General features: G+C 45.0%; 3 protein-coding genes and 1 pseudogene across 8 annotated transcripts; 2 read left to right on the forward strand and 2 right to left on the reverse strand.

Annotated features, from left to right (window-relative positions):
* The first annotated feature begins 1,069 nt into the window (after positions 1 to 1,069).
* LOC110500922 lies at positions 1,070 to 3,948 on the forward strand (annotated as a pseudogene).
* A 2,534-nt stretch (positions 3,949 to 6,482) lies between these two features.
* Positions 6,483 to 10,257, reverse strand: LOC110500111 (E3 ubiquitin-protein ligase TRIM39). The gene is made up of 2 exons (XM_021577284.2): positions 9,951 to 10,257; positions 6,483 to 8,426 (listed from the first exon to the last, which is right to left on the reverse strand). Exon 2 carries the CDS (start codon positions 8,422 to 8,424, stop codon positions 6,787 to 6,789), a length of 1,638 nt encoding a protein of 545 aa, XP_021432959.2. The 5' UTR covers positions 8,425 to 8,426; positions 9,951 to 10,257; the 3' UTR covers positions 6,483 to 6,786.
* Positions 10,258 to 10,347: 90 nt separating this feature from the next.
* LOC110500112 (nuclear transcription factor Y subunit beta) lies at positions 10,348 to 13,613 on the reverse strand. 6 transcript variants are annotated; one of them, XM_036957395.1, is made up of 7 exons: positions 13,466 to 13,613; positions 12,741 to 12,837; positions 12,112 to 12,302; positions 11,432 to 11,629; positions 11,236 to 11,314; positions 10,969 to 11,048; positions 10,348 to 10,887 (listed from the first exon to the last, which is right to left on the reverse strand). In XM_036957395.1, exons 2-7 carry the CDS (start codon positions 12,835 to 12,837, stop codon positions 10,855 to 10,857), a joined length of 678 nt encoding a protein of 225 aa, XP_036813290.1. In that variant the 5' UTR covers positions 13,466 to 13,613; the 3' UTR covers positions 10,348 to 10,854. The 6 variants fall into 6 exon arrangements, with proteins under 6 accessions (XP_036813290.1, XP_021432961.1, XP_021432960.1 ...); XM_021577286.2 differs by having other exon boundaries at positions 12,112 to 12,251; positions 13,466 to 13,607; XM_021577285.2 differs by having other exon boundaries at positions 12,112 to 12,251; positions 13,441 to 13,604.
* A 6,006-nt stretch (positions 13,614 to 19,619) lies between these two features.
* On the forward strand, positions 19,620 to 23,717 carry LOC110501038 (thioredoxin reductase 1, cytoplasmic). The gene is given in 7 exon segments (XM_036956500.1): positions 19,620 to 19,706; positions 21,612 to 21,688; positions 21,786 to 21,930; positions 22,053 to 22,160; positions 22,342 to 22,391; positions 22,393 to 22,609; positions 23,144 to 23,717. Coding segments are annotated over 7 exon segments (750 nt in total). The 3' UTR covers positions 23,210 to 23,717.
* The last annotated feature ends 132 nt before the right edge of the window (positions 23,718 to 23,849 follow it).

The following is a 23,849-nucleotide window of genomic DNA, read 5'->3' on the forward strand; positions in this document are numbered from 1 at the left end:
CTCCTCTCTCTTCTCTCTCTCCTCTCTCTCTCTCCTCTCTCTCTCCTATCTCTCTCTCTCTCTCTCTCTCTCCTCTCTCTCTCTCTCTCCTCTCTCTCTCCTCTCTCTCTCTCCTCTCTCTCCTCTCTCCTCTCTCTCTCTTTCTCTCTCTCTCTCTCTCCTCTCTTTCTCTCTCTCTCTCTCTCCTCTCTCTCTCCTCTCTCTCTCCTCTCTTTCTCTCTCTCTCTCTCTCTCCTCTCTCTCTCCTCTCTCTCTCTCCTCTCTCTCCTCTCTCCTCTCTCTCTCTTTCTCTCTCTCTCTCTCCTCTCTTTCTCTCTCTCTCTCCTCTCTCTCCTCTCTCCTCTCTCTCTCTTTCTCTCTCTCTCTCTCTCCTCTCTTTCTCTCTCTCTCTCCTCTCCCCTCTCTCTCTAGATTAATAGAATACATAGCTATAGATTAATAGAATATGTAGCTATAGATTAATGAATGTGTGATTCTACATGTGTTTATATGTCTCTTCTGTATATCTGTGTGTTTTTCCCTGTGGTTGTCTATGGTGTCAACACAAGGTTTGGAAAACTTGCCCGCACGCTCATTCCGAAGGATAATGTAAGTTGTTTATTATCTAGCTGGAAAGAACTAGTCTTTTTCCATCAGAATAAACATTATGCGCTTGATCTGTTTGTCAACCGCTAACTGTCAGAATCATTTATTGACAGTGTGTATGTGTGGGTTTTTTGTCTTCAGGGAACTACAGGCAAATCTGATTTGATCTCATAGTGCTGGTGGGTTACCATGCTTATAGAAACCGAGTATACAGTGGGGCAAAAAAGTATTTAGTCAGCCACCAATTGTGCAAGTTCTCCCACTTAAAAAGATGAGAGAGGCCTGTAATACTTTTTTGCTCCACTGTATGTCATTATAATACCTTTATTTCCAATGGACAGGCCTGTCCTTGACTAAATTGCACCCCTGGTGTTCATATTGAAATACTTTTCAGGTGTGTGTGTGCGCGTGTGTGCGCGTGTGTGCGCGTGTGTGTGCATGTGTGTGCGCTTTTGTGTGTGTAGGAGTGGGCCCCCCATTGAGTGTAGAGAGGACCCGTATGCTACTGGCTCTGAGGATCAATGTTCTGGCCAAAGGGTACAGTGGCAGTTCCATGGAAACGGTCCAGGCTATGGTCAAAGCCTTCAATGGTAAACCCAGTTCACAATAACAACATGAATGGAAATTCTGATTCATCAGTTTGACTTACTAATGCCAAGCGTGAAATCTGTTTGTGCATGTGTGTGTGTGTGTATGCATGTCCTGTCCAGGTACATTGTGCTTGTGTGTGTTTGTGTATCTGTTCCCATGCGTGTGTACGAGAGAGTGCACGTGTGGTGCACACTGCGCAGAACATCGGAAGAATTATCACTGTGAATCATTGTAATGTTGTATCATGTATTGTTTGTTTGTGTCAATTCATCCCTAAGGGATGGGCCGCCAACTGGCGATTTAACACGAAAATAAAATGTCATTAATTAATCTATTTATTCATTCATGCATGCATGCATTTGTGTGTGTTTGTGTGTGCGCGTACGTGTTAATTCAAACATTTAAAAAAATATATATATGTATATATGTGTGTGTGTGACGGATCTCTCCCTCTACTCCCCCAGCCTCCTGCCTGTCGTGGGTGGCAGAGAAGGGGACGGTAGGGGCTACTGGAGACCTGGCCCCCCTGGCCCACCTCACCCTGGGCCTTATGGGAGAGGGCAGGATGTGGTCGCCTCAACGCGGCTGGGACCATGCCAAAACAGTTGGGTTACCCACAATACCGCTCTCTCTCAACCCAAAGACACACCTCAGATTACCAACATGTTTTTGCTAGATGAATGACAGAGATAAAATGTATACATTAAGGCCCCTAACTCGTTTCCTTAGTTTTTCTTTCTCCTCTCCTTTATTCTTTCTTTCCTCCTTTTCCAGGTACTGGTGTCATGGACTCACACCTTTGGTTCTGAAGCCTAAAGAGGCACAGTGTTAGAGCTGTAGCAATAGGAACTCTCTTGTTTTTACTATCAGGCATTGATTGAGTAGTCTTGTATACTGATTATTGATAACTGGGGTTAGATGATATCATATCTGGGATATAATCGCAGTAGATAGTGATGTCTTTGAGGATCAAGTAAGGACAAGTGTTTTATCGTGCAGGGCATCGGTCTGATCAACGGGACTCAGATGATGTCATCTCTGGCGGCGGAGGCAGTGGAGCAAGCTGTGGGCGTGGCCAGGCAGGCTGACATCATCGCTGCCCTCAGCCTGGAGGCCCTGAGGGGCACCACCAAGGCCTTCCACAGCGGTCAGACACACACACACACACACACACACATTGAATTCACTGTTGGAGCTTTGATGCTATAAGAAGTTACCCATTCCATTCCATTGTGAACTGGTTTGTTCTGCCCTTTCAGACATCCATGCAGTGAAGCCACACCCTGGTCAGATAGAGGTGGCTCTGAGACTCCGCTCTCTACTCCACTCTCACGTCTTCTAAAGTCAGGCAGGCGAAACACACACACAGAAACACACACACTCAATTCTTGTCCTTCTTAACATTTTGTGTCCTAACGAAGATGTTTACTTTGGTGGAAACCTTAAGTGCTGTTTTGTCGTTTCCTGTCTCTGACTTCCTTTGTTGTGTTTTCCTGTAGAGAGTCATAGGACATGTGACCGTGTCCAAGATGCATACACCCTCTGCTGTATCCCATAGGTAGAATGTGTGCGCTCGCGTGCGTGTGTGTGTTACAACTCTTTGTACCCCTGCAGTGAGGGGCTGGCGTGAACTAACCCTAGTACCAGTGTTTATGTGTCTCTCTCCTCTCTTGTAGGTTCATGGGGTATCTAATGACACCATAGCCTTTGTTAAGAGCCTCCTCACCACTGAGCTCAACAGTGCCACTGACAACCCTGTATCCTCCCACTAAGTTACATTGTTATATTTACTTGAAGACGTCATGTCTTTCTTTGATCTCCTTTTAGACCCCTCCTGTGATTATAGAAGTTCACCACAAGGGGGAGCCCTTGGACTAGCCCACATGGGCTTTGGTTTCCTGTAAACAGCTTATATTAGAGACTCATAATGTTGTCCCAAATATAAAACCTTAACTCTCCTCCAGCTGGTTTTTGCAGAGCGAGGTGAGACTATCTCTGGGGGTAATTTCCATGGAGAATACCCAGCCAAGGCAGAGTCACAGACTCCATACACAGATTCACTCCATACAATAAACTTCTCGGTTCCTTCAGTACTGTTCCCCCTCTTTCCAAGACTGGTTATAGATATGCTTGTACTGCCTTACCAATGATCACAGGAGTTGGCAAGGCAGCACAAACGGATCTGGGACAAGGCTAAGTGTGAGTGAGAGGAGGACAGAGCGGGTGGTCAACCCCTCCCTCAGTGAGTTGCCTGCCTTCCTGGTCCAAGACGGAGGACTCAACTCTGGCTTCATGATTGTGCACAGCACTGCTGCCACCCTTGGTGTGTGTGTGTGTGTGTGTGTGTGTGTGTGTGTGTTTGTTTGTTCACACAGAAAACGTCAGTGTGTGTTTGTGTCTCTGCTCCTCTGCAGTATCTGAGAGCAAGGCGTTGTGCCACCCGTCCTCCGTGGACTCCCTGTCCACCAGCGCAGCCACTGAAGACCACGTCTCCATGGGGGGCTGGGCCGCTAGGAAGGCCCTGAGGGTGGTGGAACACGTAGAGCAAGGTAACTCGTACAGTACAGTCACATGGCATTAGTGTGTGATATGCTCGTCCCATCAAATATCATGCATACAGAGTTAACCGTGGGAATAACAAGACATCGCTGCTTTTCAGTTCTGGCCATAGAGCTGCTCGCTGCCTGTCAAGCCCTGGAGTTTCTCCGCCTGCTCAAGTCCACTACCCCCCTGGAGAAAGTCCATGAGCTAGTGCGTTCAGTTGTCAGGTGAGAATGTGGCGCTCTGATTCGAGTACTGCCCAATGTTGTTGTTCTGGAAAGGTGTGGGGGGAGTTCTACAGCACATCCGTTTATTCTTATTTCGCCTCAGGCCTTGGGATCATGACCATCAAATGAGTCAGGGAGGAAAAGGCAAGAGACTCACCCCATCTCAGTATTATATTCATCATTCCAGCTAATTGATAACGAGGCAGATAAAAATGAACTTCTCTGTTTATGTTTCTCACCCGTGGCCTTCTCTAGGTGTGGGAGGCGGTTCGGCCATACATGGACCAATACCGAGACAGGGTCGGACTGAAACCACTCAAATCAAATCAAAGTTTATTTGTCACATGCGCCGAATATAACAGGTGTAGGTAGACCTTACAGTGAAATGCTTACTTACAGGCTCTAACCAATGGTGCGGGAAAAAAGGTATGTGTGTGTGTGTGTGTGTGTGTGTGTAGGTAAGTAAAGAAATAAAATAACAGTAAAAGACATTTGTAAAAAGAGTAGCAAGGCTTTATACAGACACCTGTTAGTCAGGCTTATTGAGGTAGTATGTACATGTCGGTATCGTTAATGTGACTATGCATATATGATGAACAGAGAGTAGCAGAAGCGTAAAAAGAGGGGTTGGCGGGTGGTGGGACACAATGTTGATAGCCCGGTTAGCCAATGTGCAGGAGCACTGGTTGGTCAGGCCAATTGAGGTAGTATGTACATGAATGTATAGTTAAAGTGACTGCATATAAGATAAACAGAGAGTAGCAGCAGTGTAAAAGAGGGTTTGGGGGGAGGCACACAATGCAAATAGTCTGTGGAACCATTTGGTTACCTGTTCAGGAGTCTTATGGCTTGGGGGTAAAAACTGTTGAGAAGCCTTTTTGTCCTAGACATGGCACTCCGGTACCGCTTGCCATGCGATAGTAGAGAGAACAGTCTATGACTGGGGTCTTTGACAATTTTTAGGGCCTTCCTCTGACACCGCCTGGTGTAGAGGTCCTGGATGGCAGGCAGCTTTGCCCCAGTGATGTACTGGGCCGTACGCACTACCCTCTGAAGTGCCTTGCGGTCGGAGGCTGAGCAGTTGCCGTAACAGGCAGTGATGCAACCGGTCAGGATGCTCTCGATGTTGAGGCTGTAGAACCTTTTGAGGATCTCAGGACCCATGCCAAATCTTTTTAGTTTCCTGAGGGGGAATAGGCTTTGTCGTGCCCTCTTCACAACTGTCTTGGTGTGTTTGGACCAATCTAGTTTGTTGTTGATGTGGACACCAAGGAATTTGAAGCTCTCAACCTGCTCCACTACAGCCCCGTCGATGAGAATGGGGACGTGCTCGGTGCTCCTTTTCCTGTAGTCCACAATCATCTCCTTAGTCTTGGTTACGTTGAGGTCTCTGACCTCCTCCCTATAGGCTGTCTCGTCGTTGTCGGTGATCAGGCCTACCACTGTTGCGTCGTCAGCAAACTTAATGATGGTGTTGGAGTCGTGCCTGAACAGGGAGTACAGGAGGGGACTGAGCACGCACCCCTGGGGAGCTCCAGTGTTGAGGATCAGCGTGGCAGATGTGTTGCTGCCTACCCTCACCACCTGGGGGCGGCCTGTCAGGAAGTCCAGGATCCAGTTGCAGAGGGAGGTGTTTAGTCCCAGGTTCCTCAGCTTGGTGATGAGCTTTGAGGGTACTATGGTATTGAACGCTGAGCTGTAGTCCATGAACAGCATTCTCACATAGGTGTTCCTTTTGTTCAGGTGGGGGCAGTGTGGAGTGCAATAGAGATTGCATCATCTGTGGATCTGTTTGGGCGGTATGCAAATTGGAGTGGGTCTAGGGTTTCTGGGATAATGGTGTTGATGTGAGCCATGACCAGCCTTTCAAAGCACTTCATGGATACGAACGTGAGTGCTACGGGTCTGTAGTCCTTTAGGCAGGTTGCCTTTGTGTTCTTGGGCACAGGGACTATGGTGGTCTGCTTGAAGCATGTTGGTATTACAGACTCAATCAGGGACATGTTGAAAATGTCAGTGAAGACACCTGCCAGTTGGTCAGCACATGCCTGGAGCCCATGTCCTGGTAATCTGTCTGGCCCCGCAGCCTTGTGTATGTTGACCTGTTTAAAGGCGTTACTCATGTCGGCTACGGAGAGCATGATCACACAGTCGTCCGGAACAGCTGATGCTCTCATGCATGCCTCAGTGTTGCTTGCCTCAAAGCGAGCATAGAAGTGATTTAGCTCGTCTGGTAGGCTCGTGTCACTGGGCAGCTGGCGGCTGTGCTTCCCTTTGTAGTCTGTAAGTTTGCAACCCCTGCAAACTGTAGTATGATTCAATCTTAGTCCTGTATTGATGCTTTGCCTGTTTGATGGTTCGTCGCAGGGCATAGTGGGATTTCTTGTAAGCTTCCAGGTAAGCTTCCGGGTTAGAGTCCCGCACCTTGAAAGCGGCAGCTCTACCCTTTAGCTCAGTGCGGGTAGAGCTGCCGCTTTCCCACTGGATGACTAGGATATTTTTATAAAAATGACTCAAGTATTTCTTACTACTACTGTATGATTCCAAATGCAGGATTCAAGTTTATTAAAGGTTATTAGAGATATACAGTGCAAACAATAAATGAGCTTAAAAAACAAACATATTGCTTATATTATCTCAGGATAATCCTCCGAAATGTACTGTAACTCCCAGATATGAATCATACCTTATGAGCCTGGAGAGATGTTCTTATATCTAACAAGGCTGGTGGACCCACAACCAGTAATTACATTACAGTGAAATATTCTCCCTGGTGTATGACAACAGACTATGATTATTCTACATTTACTAAATGTACTGGTCATTTAGTTCAGTTTAGAACTCAGTCTGTGTGATTGACAGGAGAGATGATCAGAGGGACAGAGTATTCACCTTTATCATTGCCAGGGCCAAGGAATGGATATAGTTTCTCAGTGAAGGTGCAGCCAGTGAAAGAGTAGATAAGAGACCTGGCCTCCACATCATAAAAGGAGACCTGACCCTCCTCATAATCCACAAACACCCCCACCTTCTGGGGCTTTTTTCTCAGGTATAAGGGGACACGGGGGGAGGTACAGGCGGAGTATTTACACTCATCCCTTAGGACCACAGCCCAGAATCCATTAAATGGTCTCTTTGTGATCTTCCCCTTCCTGTTGATGGACTCTCTGGCCACTCCTAAAGTCCATGTAGTTTTCACCTGAACATTCACCTCATAGTAAAATCTCCCAGAGGAGAAACCCTCCTTTCCTAGGACATTTAAAGCTCTGTCAAACCTCTTTGGATTATAAGGTTTATTAAATTGTATGCCTCCATGTCTCACCTGTTTCCCATCTTCAGAAAGGATGAGTTTGGGATGAGCTGTATCAGGGTCAAGAGTCACATCCACTGCATACTGCTGAATCCTCTTCAGTTTGACTTCAGGCAGCTTCTCCATCTGTTTATTCAGTGTCTCCTCCAGTTGAGACACAGCTCTCCTCACAGTCCCCACACACAGATCACTCTGAACACTGATCGCAGACCAGTCCTTGGTGGGTGGAGGGGTGCAGAGGAATGGGAAGCTCTGTAGGAGGTGGAGGTGGTCCTCAGTGTGTGAGAGCTGCTCCACCTCAGTGCTTCTCCTCTGTAGCTCAGTGATTTCCTGCTCCAGCTCTTTAATGAGCCCTTCAGCCTGCCTCTCTGCTGCTTTCTGCTTCTCCTCAATCACCTCAATGAGCTCAGCCTGACTTCTCTCAATGGAGCGAACCAGAGCAGTGAAGACCTGTACACTGTCTGATCTCTCTCTCTCTGCCTCTCTCTTGCTGAGATCTACTGAGTGTTTGATCTCCTGAACCTTCTTCAGTCTCTCCTGGATCATTTGCTGCACTTCTGCCCCAGTCTTCCCCAACTGAGCCTTCCTCTCTCCATACTCTTCCTCTAGAAGGACAGTGTCATGAGTCATGTGGTCTGCTTTCAAGCACAAGACACAAAGACATGTCTGGTCACTCCTACAGAACAGCTCTAGAGGTCTCTCATGCTTCCTACACATCCTGTCTTCCAGGTTCTCCACAGGGTTGATCAGCTTGTGTCTCTTTAAGGCTGCGACTCTCTGATGAGGCTCCAGATGAGTCTCACAGTAAGAGGTCTGACACACCAGACAGGACTTCAGGGCCTTGAGCTTCATCCCAGTGCAGATGTCACAGGACACTTCTACTATCATGGCAGAGCATTGGTCCGGGCTGCTGGTAGTTTTCACTTCAACTGTCTGTCTGAACTGAGCAGCCATCTCAGAAATGAAAGTATTGACGAACAGATCTGGTCTCTTATCGAATGTATTTTTACACATGGGACACTGGCACAGGTCATCCCTATCCCAGTACTTTGTGATACAGGCCTTGCAGAAGTTGTGTCCACATGGAATAGAGACTGGCTCAGTGAACACATCCAGACAGATAGAACACAGGAACTGCTCTTCAGACAGGAGACTGCAGGAGGTGGCCATATCTAGACAGAGACCAAAGGTGAAACCATAAACCGTTTCCTAGAATCAGCCAGCTCTTGATAGTTTAAGCTTTAAAGTTGTCAACATTGCCTTATGGAATGATAGTAACTGATATTGATACATCATGTTAAAACATAGATAAGTCATAACCAACGTATACAATGTTTAACATATGCACTGAACAAAAATATAAATGCAACATGCAACAATTTCAAAGATTTTACTGAGTTACAGTTCATATAAGGAAATAAGTCAACTTAAATAAATGCATTAGCCCCTAATCTATGGATTTCACGACTGGGAATACAGGTATGCATCTGTTGGTCACAGGTAGGGGTGTGGATGAGAGTCAGTATCTGGTGTGGCCACCATTTGTCTCATGCAGCGCGACACATCTCCTTCGCATAGAGTTGGTCAGGCGGTTGATTATGGCCTGTGGAATGTTGTGCCACTCTTCAATGGCTGTGCGAAGTTGCTGGATATTGTCATATACGTTGGTCCAGAGCATCCCAAACATGCTCAATTGATGTCTGGTGAATATACAGGCCATGGAAGAACTGGGACATTTTCAGCTTCCAGGAATTGTGTATAGATCCTTATGACATGGGGCTGTGCATTATCACGCTGAAACATCAGTTAATGGCAGTTGATGAATGACACAACAATGGGCCCCAGGATCTCGTCACGGTATCCCTGTGCATTCAAATTGCCATTGTGTTAGTTGTCCGTAGCTTATGCCTGCCCATAGCATAACCCCACCTCCACCATGGGGCACTCTTCACAACATTGACATCAGCAAACCACTCACCCACACGACACCATACACGTGGTCTGCGGTTGTGAGGATGGTTGGACGTACTGCCAAATTCTTTAAAACGAGAGGCGGCTTATGGTAGAGAAATTAACAAAATTATCTGGCAACAGCTCTGGCGGCATTCCTGCAGTTAGCATGCCAATTGCCAGCCTCCCGGGTGGCGCAGTGGTTAAGGGCGCTGTACTGCAGCGCCAGCTGTGCCATCAGAGTCCCTGGGTTCGCGCCGACACATTGGTGCGGCTGGCTTCCGGGTTGGATGCGCGCTGTGTTAAGAAGCAGTGCGGCTGGTTGGGTTGTGTATCAGAAGGACGCATGACATTCAACCTTCGTCTCTCCCGAGCCAGTACGGGAGTTGTAGCGATGAGACAAGATAGTAGCTACTACAACAATTGGATACCACGAAATTGGGGAGAAAAAGGGGTAAAAAAAAAAAAAAAAAAGCATGCCAATTGCCTGCTCCCTCAACTTGAGACATCTGTGGCATTGGGTTGTGTGACAAAACTGCACATTTTAGAGTGGCTTTTTATTATCCCAAACACAAGTTGCACCTGTGTAATGATCATGCTGTTTAATGAAATAAGCTTTTTGTGCATATGGAACATCTCTAAAATATTTCAGCTCATGAAAAATGGCACCAACACTTTGTTGCATTTATATTTTTGTTCAGTGTAAATAATGTAATGCTTATCTTCAACTTAATATCTCTTCTCACCTGTACTGTATGTTTGTGGATAATTTCTCTGTCCTTGGTGTCAAAGGGTAGGAGAGTAAGCGTATAGCCTGAACATGTAGATTTCTGAAGTGCTGGAGATTTTGGTCCCGTAAACAATATACTGTACTCTACTTTAGTTTCAGTTCAACAAAGTGACGATAGTGATGCTCCTCCCCACCAGATACTGCTGTGTGATTCTCTTCCTGGAACAGTTAACCCTTTACACGGCTAAACTGTAACTGATTCTTTTGAATTGTCATATTGATTAAAACAGTATTAATTGACATCCCGCACCGGGAAGAAATTAAATCTACTTTCACCCCTGGTTATTAGTCGCTATGATAAAATTGGTGTAATCATTCAGATGTGTGTAAAGAGGTTGATGACGACCAGAAGATATTGGATCATTTGGATTTTTATTCAAAGGATTTAAGTCACATTAAAGCACATGGTACTAGTTTATCCACTTAGAAAAGAGCTGACATTAAGGGCACCTCTCCTCATGGTTCAAAAAAGAGTGGGCAACAAATAAAGAACATCCCATTCCACCTCCCAAACCTGCATAAAACAATCAATGTACAAAAACAAACTAAGTGGTCCGAATAGCATTAAAAATCAAGTATCCCAACCTGGTTGAAAGCTGCACTCCAAACCTTGTGGCACCTCATGACTACGTACTACATTTAGAGAACAGACTTGTACATTTACATGACAGGGTTGTGTCAACCACCACATCCCTTCCCACCCATAACAGCCCCCCTTCCAAGACCTTCTGTCCGTCTGACGATTGCCTTTGACCTTTTGACAATGGGGTCATACACTCAGCCTATGGTTAGCCTACGGTCGCCAGGCCCTTGTCTGTGCGGTCGATGGCCACCACCGTCAGAGCAGGAGCAAGGCCTCGTCATGAGAACTGGATCTGCTGCACGCCAGGAATCTACAGGAGCAGACAGGGGCAATGGAGAGAACAGTCATGGATATGTCATAATGGTCTAGTTCTGGTTCAAATGTCACTTACCTGTTGATATGAGGTGGTGTACACCATGACGTTCTGCTGTTGGCCGTCGGCTGTTATTATTCCGGCTGGCAGTTGATTCGCTGGAATGGAGGGAAGAGGACGTTACAAAACCGTCCACAGCACAAGACTATAATATGCCATTTAGCAGATGCTTTTATCCAAAGCGACATAGTAATGCCTGCATACATTTTACATATGTATGCATGACTGTAAAGCCTCTACTTTAGTATGAGATGACAAAATTGGGAACAGTTCTGAACCACTTACTGAAGCTATCGTCTGTAAGCTCCTCCCCCAGGCCCTCTCCCACCGACACACCTGGGATTCCCTTCTCCCCCTTCATTGCCTAGGAAACAACACATTGTGAGAGATTAAATAACATGTGATGTGCGATTGTGCGTTTGTTCATGGACACTTGGGATTGTGTGAGAGACTGTCAGAGCAGAAGTGCGTTTAGTCGTACCTCTCTGAACTTCTGCAGGTAGAGTTTGAGGGGCTCCAAGTACATGTCGAATCCCAGGGTTGACATGGCAAACAGGATGTCCTCTCCGTTGATGGTCTTTCTTTTCTCCTGGTGGCAGCGCTCACTGGCCTCCGACGTGATAAAGCTAATGAACTCGCTCACACACTCCTGCACACACTCCTTGGCGTCTTTCGCTATCTGTGAGACACACGCACAATTTAGGACAGAGGAATAGAATGAGAAGATGGTTTGTGGGTCGTATTCACTTGGCACCAAACGTGGGGGAAAAAACAGACTGAAAGCTAAGCTAACAAGCTTGCTAACTTTGTTAGTGTGTGCCATCGTCACGGATTGGTTCTCATTCCATTTTTATAACACTCAATTCGATACGGACAAAACAGGACTGATTTAACAAAGCCTGTTCGTTTGGGAATATGCCGAAGAATAAAGGTAAGGGAGTAAAGAAACGGCGACGAGGTAAATATGAGAACGAATCGGAAAGAGAGACGGTATTTAAAGAGGATAGCCAAGAATATGCACAGGTGATTAAGATGGACTAGCTGAACTTGTCCAATAAGAAAATGTTTTTTCTGTTACTAAACGTTTTACAATGGTGTGCATTTATGAATACGACACCAGTCTTGCTCTCACACAGCCTACACACACACACACACACACACCATGGTTACCTTCCCGGTCTGTGGGATGCCGTTCTTCATGATGCGTGCCACGTTAGCGATGGGGAGGTAGATGTCCTGCTCCCGGAAGTTCTCTTTCATGCCCCCGTCATCATGGTCGTTCAGACTCTCCTCTCCATCATCTTCATCACACGCATTATTACGTGGAAAACATGGATCATTAGGTACTGACACTGTTGCATTGAGATGTAGAGAAAGTGATAATGTATCTGTGGCTGCTTGGCAGTGATGTATTGTTGTCTCTGCCTTCTTGCCCTTTGTGCGGTTGTCTGTGCCCAATAATGTTTGTACCATGTTTTGTGCTGCTACCATGTTGTGTTGTGACCTTGCTATATTGTTGTCTTAGGTCTCGCTTTGTGTACTGTTGTTGTGTCTCTTGTCGTGATGTGTGTTTTGTCCCATCTTTTATTTAAATCCCAGCCCAGTCCCCGCTGAAGCCCTTTTGCGTTTTGGTAGGCCGTCATTGTAAATAAGAATGTTTAACTCACTTGTCCAGTTAAATACAACATAATGACACTACAGTACATTTTGATCTGGGGCATATTCAATTCATAATACACCCACACCTGGTTCCCCAATGAGGATTGAATTTATCAGCTAATGTCCCTTACCATCTTGAGACTGGAGCACATATCCTCCTGACATGTATTCTCCAGAGATGCCTAACGTTAGCTGGGAGGCGTCGGTGGTGGAACGGTCTTCTTCCATCTGGAACAAAGGACATGGTTTGCTCAAATAGCTGAATTGTTGGAAGGCACTTACTGTTGACTGGCTAGCTATCTAAACCGTGTCTAGTTTAGCTAGCTAGCCAAGTGTTCGCCAGGTTAGGTTGCTAAAAAACTGTTAGCTAGCATGTCTACCGAATTAGTTTAATTTCGCTGACCAAGTGAATGGTTGTTTGCTAAATGGGACGCTAGCAAGCTAACCGTAGCTAGCAAATGTTTCATTCGAAATATAATTTCGACAAATGAAGCAATAGCTTTAGTTAGGTAGCCATTTGACCCTCACACATGTTGATTGACTTATCAACGACTATTGTTGCAACGAAACCACTCTGGATTCCTGGGTACAATTTCACGTTATCCTGTAGCCACATTGGTTGTCTCGTTGCAAGACCGCTCTGCATGTTCTTTGTGTCGAAAACTGAGACAGGGGGGACATGGCATGATATGAAGCTAATTCATAATTTTGACTACACTTCCTGCTCTCAAACTCCTAAACGCAACAAATACAAATTAGTCAGAGACGGACATTTCCATTCGAGCTAACGAGGAATTGGTTAACAATCATTGGCCGGAGCCAGGCACAAACCTGCAATGAAGCCCTGGTTGGTTACCTTCTCAAAACGGCCGTTGGTTGGACAGAAAATGGCTGCAAAAGAACCAGTCCCAGCGCGGAGCTACGCGTCCTCCAAAAATACAGTGCACCACCTCCCCCGACCGCCAGGCGGCCGTTCTGTCAAAGTGTCACCCTCCACTAAATTACACCGAGTAAGCTGTTCTACTCAAGAGCGACCCTCCCTTTCTGTGTGTGCATTTGTTACCATTTTATTGTTTTATTAAAGAAAGCCTTGACTAATACAATGTAATGGTGATGTCATCATGCAGTATGTCTGTTATTGTCCCGAGTCCGTAAGGGAGTTGAAGCGATGAGACAAGTAACTACTAACAATTTGATACCACGAAATTAGGGAGAAAAAGTTTTTTTTATTATTATTTTTTATATATATCTATATATATATATATATATATATATATATAAGAACAGGGTGTTTTCATTACATAGCAGACCTAGTGCAAAATTGTATTGCATTTAACACACTTACTGATTGATTGAATATATTATTGTGTGTTCACATTATTACAGTGATATTCATATCCATGCGTTTGCCTGTTATCACCACGAGTGAACATCAGCGCACTACCTTTTGCGCATGCGTTTGTGTACTCCCCCTCTGACAGTAATCCAAAATCCGCACTCTCGCTGACCGTCGAGTCAGAAATTTCAGCAAAACTATTTGGGAAAGTTGACCGCTATAACTTACTCCTTCCAGAGTCATCTAGAAGGATAGATTATGATTGATAGAACTTTCCAACAACACTTTCCGTTGGTGGGACTCATATTTTATTGAATGTATTTATTTATTTACGTGTGTTGGTAAATTCATATTGTATGCTTCTCTTTGAATCCTGTTTCTCTACGAAATCAGATTATTAAAAAAATGAAATTGACCCATCCAATATTATTTATTTATTGATAATCAAAAGTGTAATCAAAGATGGTAAAGAAATTCTGTGGTATGACGTTCACTCTGACTCATAAAGAAAATGTGCAGCTCTGATTTTATCCACCAGGTGGCTACATCGCACCAACATACATTATACAGTGCTGAACTGTATACTTCACGAGTCCCAGTCGAAATGATTAACATAATATCATAAACTACAGAGACAGAGTGAGAGTATTAGGGTCCATACTAGGTACAGAGACAGAGAGTGAGTATTAGGGTCCATACTAGGTACAGAGACAGAGAGTGAGTATTAGGGTCCATACTAGGTACAGAGACAGAGAGTGAGTATTAGGGTCCATACTAGGTACAGCGACAGAGAGTGAGTATTAGAGTCCATACTAGGTACAGAGACAGAGAGAGAGTATTAGGGTCCATACTAGGTACAGAGACAGAGAGAGAGTATTAGGGTCCATACTAGGTACAGAGACAGAGAGAGAGTATTAGGGTCCATACTAGGTACAGAGACAGAGAGTGAGTATTAGGGTCCATACTAGGTACAGAGACAGAGTGAGAGTATTAGGGTCCATACTAGGTACAGAGACAGAGAGAGAGTATTAGGGTCCATACTAGGTACAGAGACAGAGTGAGAGTATTAGGGTCCATACTAGGTACAGAGACAGAGAGAGAGTATTAGGGTCCATACTAGGTACAGAGACAGAGAGAGAGTAGTAGGGTCCATACTAGGTACAGAGACAGAGAGAGAGTATTAGGGTCCATACTAGGTACAGAGACAGAGAGTGAGTATTAGGGTCCATACTAGGTACAGAGACAGAGAGAGAGTATTAGGGTCCATACTAGGTACAGAGACAGAGTGAGAGTATTAGGGTCCATACTAGGTACAGAGACAGAGAGAGAGTATTAGGGTCCATACTAGGTACAGAGACAGAGAGAGAGTAGTAGGGTCCATACTAGGTACAGAGACAGAGAGAGAGTATTAGGGTCCATACTAGGTACAGAGACAGAGAGTGAGTATTAGGGTCCATACTAGGTACAGAGACAGAGAGTGAGTATTAGGGTCCATACTAGGTACAGAGACAGAGAGTGAGTATTAGGGTCCATACTAGGTACAGCGACAGAGAGTGAGTATTAGAGTCCATACTAGGTACAGAGACAGAGATAGAGTATTAGGGTCCATACTAGGTACAGAGACAGAGAGAGAGTATTAGGGTCCATACTAGGTACAGAGACAGAGAGAGAGTATTAGGGTCCATACTAGGTACAGAGACAGAGAGTGAGTATTAGGGTCCATACTAGGTACAGAGACAGAGTGAGAGTATTAGGGTCCATACTAGGTACAGAGACAGAGAGAGAGTATTAGGGTCCATACTAGGTACAGAGACAGAGAGAGAGTATTAGGGTCCATACTAGGTACAGAGACAGAGAGTGAGTATTAGGGTCCATACTAGGTACAGAGACAGAGAGTGAGTATTAGGGTCCATACTAGGTACAGCGACAGAGAGTGAGTATTAGAGTCCATACTAGGTACAGAGACAGAGAGTGAGTATTAGGGTCCATACTAGGTACAGAGACAGAGAGTGAGTATTAGGGTCCATACTAGGTACAGCGACAGAGAGTGAGTATTAGAGTCCATACTAGGTACAGAGACAGAGATAGAGTATTAGGGTCCATACTAGGTACAGAGACAGAGAGAGAGTATTAGGGTCCATACTAGGTACAGAGACAGAGAGAGAGTATTAGGGTCCATACTAGGTACAGAGACAGAGAGTGAGTATTAGGGTCCATACTAGGTACAGAGACAGAGTGAGAGTATTAGGGTCCATACTAGGTACAGAGACAGAGAGAGAGTATTAGGGTCCATACTAGGTACAGAGACAGAGTGAGAGTATTAGGGTCCATACTAGGTACAGAGACAGAGAGAGAGTATTAGGGTCCATACTAGGTACAGAGACAGAGAGAGAGTATTAGGGTCCATACTAGGTACAGAGACAGAGAGAGAGTATTAGGGTCCATACTAGGTACAGAGACAGAGTGAGAGTATTAGGGTCCATACTAGGTACAGAGACAGAGAGAGAGTAGTAGGGTCCATACTAGGTACAGAGACAGCAGAGAGAGAGAGAGTATTAGGGTCCATACTAGGTACAGAGACAGAGAGAGAGTATTAGGGTCCATACTAGGTACAGAGACAGAGAGAGAGTATTAGGGTCCATACTAGGTACAGAGACAGAGTGAGAGTATTAGGGTCCACACTAGGTACAGAGACAGAGAGAGAGTAGTAGGGTCCATACTAGGTACAGAGACAGAGAGAGAGTATTAGGGTCCATACTAGGTACAGAGACAGAGAGAGAGTATTAGGGTCCATACTAGGTACAGAGACAGAGAGAGAGTATTAGGGTCCATACTAGGTACAGAGACAGAGTGAGAGTATTAGGGTCCATACTAGGTACAGAGACAGAGAGAGAGTAGTAGGGTCCATACTAGGTACAGAGAGAGAGTATTAGGGTCCATACTAGGTACAGAGACAGAGAGTGAGTATTAGGGTCCATACTAGGTACAGCGACAGAGAGTGAGTATTAGAGTCCATACTAGGTACAGAGACAGAGAGAGAGTATTAGGGTCCATACTAGGTACAGAGACAGAGAGAGAGTATTAGGGTCCATACTAGGTACAGAGACAGAGAGAGAGTATTAGGGTCCATACTAGGTACAGAGACAGAGAGTGAGTATTAGGGTCCATACTAGGTACAGAGACAGAGAGTGAGTATTAGGGTCCATACTAGGTACAGCGACAGAGAGTGAGTATTAGAGTCCATACTAGGTACAGAGACAGAGAAAGAGTATTAGGGTCCATACTAGGTACAGAGACAGAGAGAGAGTATTAGGGTCCATACTAGGTACAGAGACAGAGAGAGAGTATTAGGGTCCATACTAGGTACAGAGACAGAGAGTGAGTATTAGGGTCCATACTAGGTACAGAGACAGTGAGAGTATTAGGGTCCATACTAGGTACAGAGACAGAGAGTGAGTATTAGGGTCCATACTAGTCATACAGTAAGCATTAGCTGTTTGATATTTCCATTAGAGAAGGAAATTAGGCTAAATCTCGACCTTGAGCACAACGAGACTTCTTTGAAGTGTGCTTCTTTGTCTCTCTGGGTGAATATTAGCACACCACATGTATAATTCCTCCAATAACCCCTGAGAAAATGTGTCACCTCATTTCACTCTGAATTTGAAATACATTATGCTCTCTTAAAAAAAAAGAATCTTTAAAAGGATTTAACATTTCAGTCTATGGGTGTTTCCATCAAAGTTGGTGCAGGCAGTGTGGAAACGAGAATTATGTTGTGTCCACATAGGTTTTTGCAACCTTTCAGATATTGTTATAGGAGCTCTTCTATTGCAACAGAAAAACATCCTTTTATGTCCACACCCATTTCAATATCCATGTCTGATCCATAGTGGGTTGGAATTAGATCGGCATGTGGTCTCAGAGTGAAACATAGTGAAGGGGTGTAAAAATACAAGTTAGGGCATTTTTCAACAAACATTTGCATTTGCATCAGCAGAAGCAAAGACCATTGTACCGTTTGTACCTAGTATGGACCCTAATACTCTCTCTCTCTCTGTCTCTGTACCTAGTATGGACCCTAATACTCTCTCTCTCTCTCTGCTGTCTCTGTACCTAGTATGGACCCTAATACTCTCTCTCTCTCTGTCTCTGTACCTAGTATGGACCCTAATACTCTCTCTCTCTCTGCTGTCTCTGTACCTAGTATGGACCCTAATACTTTCTCTCTCTCTGCTGTCTCTGTACCTAGTATGGACCCTAATACTCTCTCTCTCTCTGCTGTCTCTGTACCTAGTATGGACCCTAATACTCTCTCTCTCTCTGTCTCTGTACCTAGTATGGACCCTAATACTCTCTCTCTCTCTGCTGTCTCTGTACCTAGTATGGACCCTAATACTCTCTCTCTCTCTGTCTCTGTACCTAGTATGGACCCTAATACTCCCTCTCTCTCTGCTGTCTCTGTACCTAGTATGGACCCTAATACTCTGTCTCTCTCTGTCTCTGTACCTAGTATGGACCCTAATACTCTCTCTCTCTCTGCTGTCTCTGTACCTAGTATGGACCCTAATACTCTCTCTCTCTCTTTGTCTCTGTACCTAGTATGGACCCTAATACTTTCTCTCTCTCTGCTGTCTCTGTACCTAGTATGGACCCTAATACTCTCTCTCTCTCTGCTGTCTCTGTACCTAGTATGGACCCTAATACTCTCTCTCTCTCTGTCTCTGTACCTAGTATGGACCCTAATACTCTCTCTCTCTCTGCTGTCTCTGTACCTAGTATGGACCCTAATACTCTCTCTCTCCCTCTTTGTCTCTGTACCTAGTATGGACCCTAATACTTTCTCTCTCTCTGCTGTCTCTGTACCTAGTATGGACCCTAATACTCTCTCTCTCTCTGCTGTCTCTGTACCTAGTATGGACCCTAATACTCTCTCTCTCTCTGTCTCTGTACCTAGTATGGACCCTAATACTCTCTCTCTCTCTGCTGTCTCTGTACCTAGTATGGACCCTAATACTCTCTCTCTCTCTGTCTCTGTACCTAGTATGGACCCTAATACTCCCTCTCTCTCTGCTGTCTCTGTACCTAGTATGGACCCTAATACTCTCTCTCTCTCTGTCTCTGTACCTAGTATGGACCCTAATACTCTCTCTCTCTCTGCTGTCTCTGTACCTAGTATGGACCCTAATACTCTCTCTCTCTCTTTGTCTCTGTACCTAGTATGGACCCTAATACTCTCTCTCTGTCTCTACCCTCTCTCCTATAGGCATATGAGGTGGAGGACCTGACTGCCACAGACATCCCCTGACTGCTCTGTGCGTCCAGATCAAAGACGTATGGCAAGCTCATCAGCAACAAATCCCATATTGGAGCATCAATGTAGGGTGACTAAGCTTGTCCCACTGAGGACAGGGTTATATCTCTCCAGTCCAGACCCATTCCAGCCTGGACTGGTTATAGCTCAGAGAGTGGCCAAGATCCAACCCTGTGTCTGTTTACCATTAGGACTGTTTTGAGTCTCTGTGGTTATATAGCATGTGTATATCAGGGCTCTTCAACCTAGTTTCTGGAGAGCTACTCTACCATCCTGTAGGTTTTCTTTCCAACCCCAGCAGTCTCTCCTCCTAGGTCTGAGGAGCACACAAGAGACTGGTCTGTCTTGCGGCAGAGAGACATGGATCAAACCAGGCTGCCCTGTGGACAGTATGACTATGACCTGCTGGTCATTGGAGGGGGGTCTGGAGGCCTGGCTGTGGCCAAGGTGGGTCACTACTGCTACTCAACACCTACAGTGCTGTCTGTCTGTGTCTCTTCGTGTCTGTCACTGATCTACCACCCTCTATGGATCTGTATCACCTTCCCTTCTAGTCTTGCTCTTTTTTTGTTAGGAATTGTTCTTTTAATTCAGTTTCAAATTCAGAGAAACTCATTAATAACAATTATTTGAGTTTAATCCATTCTCCCCTGCAGTTTTTCTTAATGATCTTTCTATCTCGATCCCTCTATGTCCGTTTCAATCTCTTTTTCTCCTTTCTGGGATTTGCAGCCCTCTTCAAAGGTCAGATATTCCATCTCTCTACCTGTAGTCAACCTGCATAAAGCTGTGTTAACCCCAATTGGCTGTGAGCCAGCCTACACACACTAACCTGTTTCATCAGCAGTCATCTGATCTGGCCAATGCTCACAGTGTGCCCAAGCATACTGTGATAATTATCATATAAATTGATTTTATGCTAATGGCATGAGCTGTTATATTCTGAAATCCAGAGGTAACTGAAAATGAGAGGAAGGAACTTGGGATTTGGGATTTTACTTTATCCGACTGACACCTCTTTTTACCCTCACCCACTTCTCTGTCTGTATTCCCCCTTTCTTTCCCCCCTTTTGTGCTGGTCCTTGACTTGGTGGCTCCCACCCCTAAAGTCACTAAATGGGGTGTGTGATGCAGACAGTGTTTTCACCACATTGCTTATTCCTTTATGACATAATGTCATTTTGTGAGTGGTTATTGACTTTCGCTGTCCGCCAGGTCTAGCTGGTTCCAGTGTGAACGTGGACAGTATTCCCAGGAAGCTCCTGCACCAAGCCTCCCCGCTGGGAAAAGCCATCCAGGATGCCCGGTAGTACGGCTGGAAGTTTGAGGAACAGGGTGAGAGTTGGAGAGGGTCTGGGACATCAGTTACAGTGCATGATATGTATTTGGGGCATCAGTTACAGTGCATGATATGTATTTGGGGCATCAGTTACAGTGCATGATATGTATTTGGGGCATCAGTTACAGTGCATGATATGTATTTGGGGCATCAGTTACAGTGCATGATATGTATTTGGGGCATCAGTTACAGTGCATGATATGTATTTGGGGCATCAGTTACAGTGCATGATATGTATTTGGGACATCAGTTACAGTGCATGATATGTATTTGGGGCATCAGTTACAGTGCATGATATGTATTTGGGGCATCAGTTACAGTGCATGATATGTATTTGGGGCATCAGTTACAGTGCATGATATGTATTTGGGGCATCAGTTCCATTATAGTCTAGATATGTATTTTGTTCCATTGAATCAATATTGAATGTGTGTGTTAGTTATCATTCCGTCAAATGTTATCTTTAGTAATTTGCGTCCTATCCAGAGTTTAAATGCTAGTCGTTGATTAGATGTTTGTGTTGCTACGTGTTCATATGGTCTGTTGCTATGTGTTATTATGGTCTGTAGTGAAATGGTGGAGGCGGTACAACAACATGTGAAGAAACATGTGCAGAAAATCGAGAACCACATGCTGGTCCACGGGGTCAAGTTCCTCCATCACACTTACTAAGGTACAGTGGCTGGCGTTGAAGTGTGACATTGCTTGTATATATATATATTAGGTTGAGCAGATTGAAGCAGGCAGTCTCAAAGTGACTGCTGTCTCCACTGATGGGAGGGAGACTTTAACATGCTGGGGTTTTACATCTTAAACATTTAGCAGACAGTAGTAGACTTACAGTAGTGAGTGCATATATTTTTCATACTGGGCACCTGTGGGAATCGATCCCACAACCCTTGCGTTGCAAGCGCCATGCTCTACCAACTGAGCCACACAGTCGCTAACTTAACACACTATTAGTTTTGCATTATAACAAGCCAGTTTTAATAACATTATATGTGTGTTAGCAGGTACTGCTGGCTGCAGGAAGAGACACCTGTACCAGTGACATTGGTCTTGACCATGTTGGGGTTAAAAACAATCAGGAGTGACTACAATGTGACCATCCTGCTTTTTACACTTCTTTCTGTTTGTTTGGATGACAAATTAATATGTGTGTGTGCATTTATGGCTCCATCCAACAGCACTGGCAAGATCTCTGTGAATGAGAAGGAGCAGAGCAGTGTGGGATATGTGTATGCAATGGGGGCGGTACAGGAGGGTCGTCCATTGACCACAGCCCTCTCCGTGCAGGCAGGACGACTCCTCTACGGAGGGCACAGTACCATGGTACGGAGACAGGGACTGGGGTTAAGACTAGGATTACATTTAGATTAAGGTTTTTCGTACCTATGGGTTAATTAAGGGACTGGTGTGACAGTTAGTGTGTGTATGTGTGTTCTCATTCCCAGTGTGACTACAGTAACATCCCCACGGTGATGTTACCTCCCATGAAGTATTGTACCTGTGGGCTGTCAGAGGAGAACGCCATTCTCACGTTTGGAGAGGACAATGTGGAGGTACACACACAACACTCAGTAGTTATGCATTCTATGTCTGATGTCCTTTATGATTTCTTATTGTTGTTTGCACTGTCGAGAAAGAACCTGCAAGAAAGCATTTCATTGGACGATGTATAGCATGCGTAACCAACCCGTACATACGACTAATACAACTTGAAACTTGATCTCCTCTCTGTAGGTGTACCGTAGCTACTACTGGCCATTGGAGTGGACGGTACCTAGAAGGGACAAGATGCTATGCTAAAGTCATCTGCCACATACCTGACTATATTATAGTGTGTGTGTATGTGTGTGTTCTGTCACCTCCACAGGAGAATGTGGTAGGTCTCCATGTGATGGGGCCCAGCGCAGGGGAAGTGTTCCAGGGCTTTGCTGTGGCTCTGAGGTGTGGTCTGATCAAACAGCAGCTGGACACCCCCGTGAGACTCCACCCTGTTTGTGCCCAGGTCAGTACTGCAGTTTCTTTACCTCTCCATTGCAATAACTAATGTATGGTGAACAATCTGGCACAAAATGGCCGCCGTACATGATCAAAAGTCCAGCAGGTCCCAGATCAACTGTCTCTGATGGTTTGCTTGCTGCTAATGCTCCCTGTGTGAATTATTCATAGACTTACATTACAAACCACATCACACACAGTCCATTTCCTATAAGCTAATACAGGATGGAGCCCTCAGCTCAATGTTCTGCTGGGCTGCTTTTCACTCTCCTGACACTTTGAAAACTTTCTTGGGACTTCAATAAACAGTTTAGTGGAGTTTGTAGAAAACTTTAGTTTCCAACTGAGCAGGGAAGATGGGGTTTGAGAAGTGTGATGTGGCACATTAATGGCTCACAGAGGTTTTTATAAGAGTAGTGCTGGGTGGGGTGGGCTTTTGTTTGGAAACTGTCTGAACTTCGCACACACACGTTTTCTTTCTCTTGAAAGGATGTTGAGTCTGTGTTGTTAAATAGTTATTAATTGTGTGTCTCTCCCTCAGGTGTTGACCAACCTGATAGTAACTCAGCGTGCCACTGATGCCATGATGGTCAGAGGGAACTCCTGACGTTAGCCCCCTGCTGTCAATCACGGTTGCCTGTCAGAACATCCTCATTGTTGAGTGACGGGCAGCAGGGCAGCTATCAACCGTCCAATGACATCTGAGTCCGGAGCCTGGTTGACAGGTGGGCGGGGACTGACACTGCTGCTGCTGGCCCTAGACACTGGGGTCACTTCCTGTTTACATGTTTTTTTTCTTCTCTTTTAAACTCTTTCTTTTGCCATATTAATGAACCAAACTTTGATATTAACTTGCAGAGGCACCTCTGACACCTTTCAGCTGTGAACTCTGCAGCTCATATGAATACTCATTAGTCTGTGATTGTACTGACTTTTAAACTGTCAGTGATTGTACTGACAGTTTAATGGCTGCTGAGTAGCGATAAAGCCCTGTTTGAGCATTTAAATACTGTAGAAACACAGTTCATGCTTTTATGCAGGGTTCTATACCTATGGACTGAAGGGATTTAAGTGCCGTAATGTAATGTAATGAACAGATCGAGATTAAAGTATTATCAGAGTTAAGAAATATGAATTAATAAAATGCTCTTACTTTTAATGAAGGTAAGTGGTTCTCACTAGGTCCCCCCGGGTAACCTAAGACTACAATCTCTCTGTCTTTTTCTCTCTCCCTCGCTACCTCCATT

Source organism: Oncorhynchus mykiss, chromosome 21 (genome assembly GCF_013265735.2).
Source record: "Oncorhynchus mykiss isolate Arlee chromosome 21, USDA_OmykA_1.1, whole genome shotgun sequence".
In the NCBI taxonomy this organism is placed as follows: domain Eukaryota; kingdom Metazoa; phylum Chordata; class Actinopteri; order Salmoniformes; family Salmonidae; genus Oncorhynchus; species Oncorhynchus mykiss.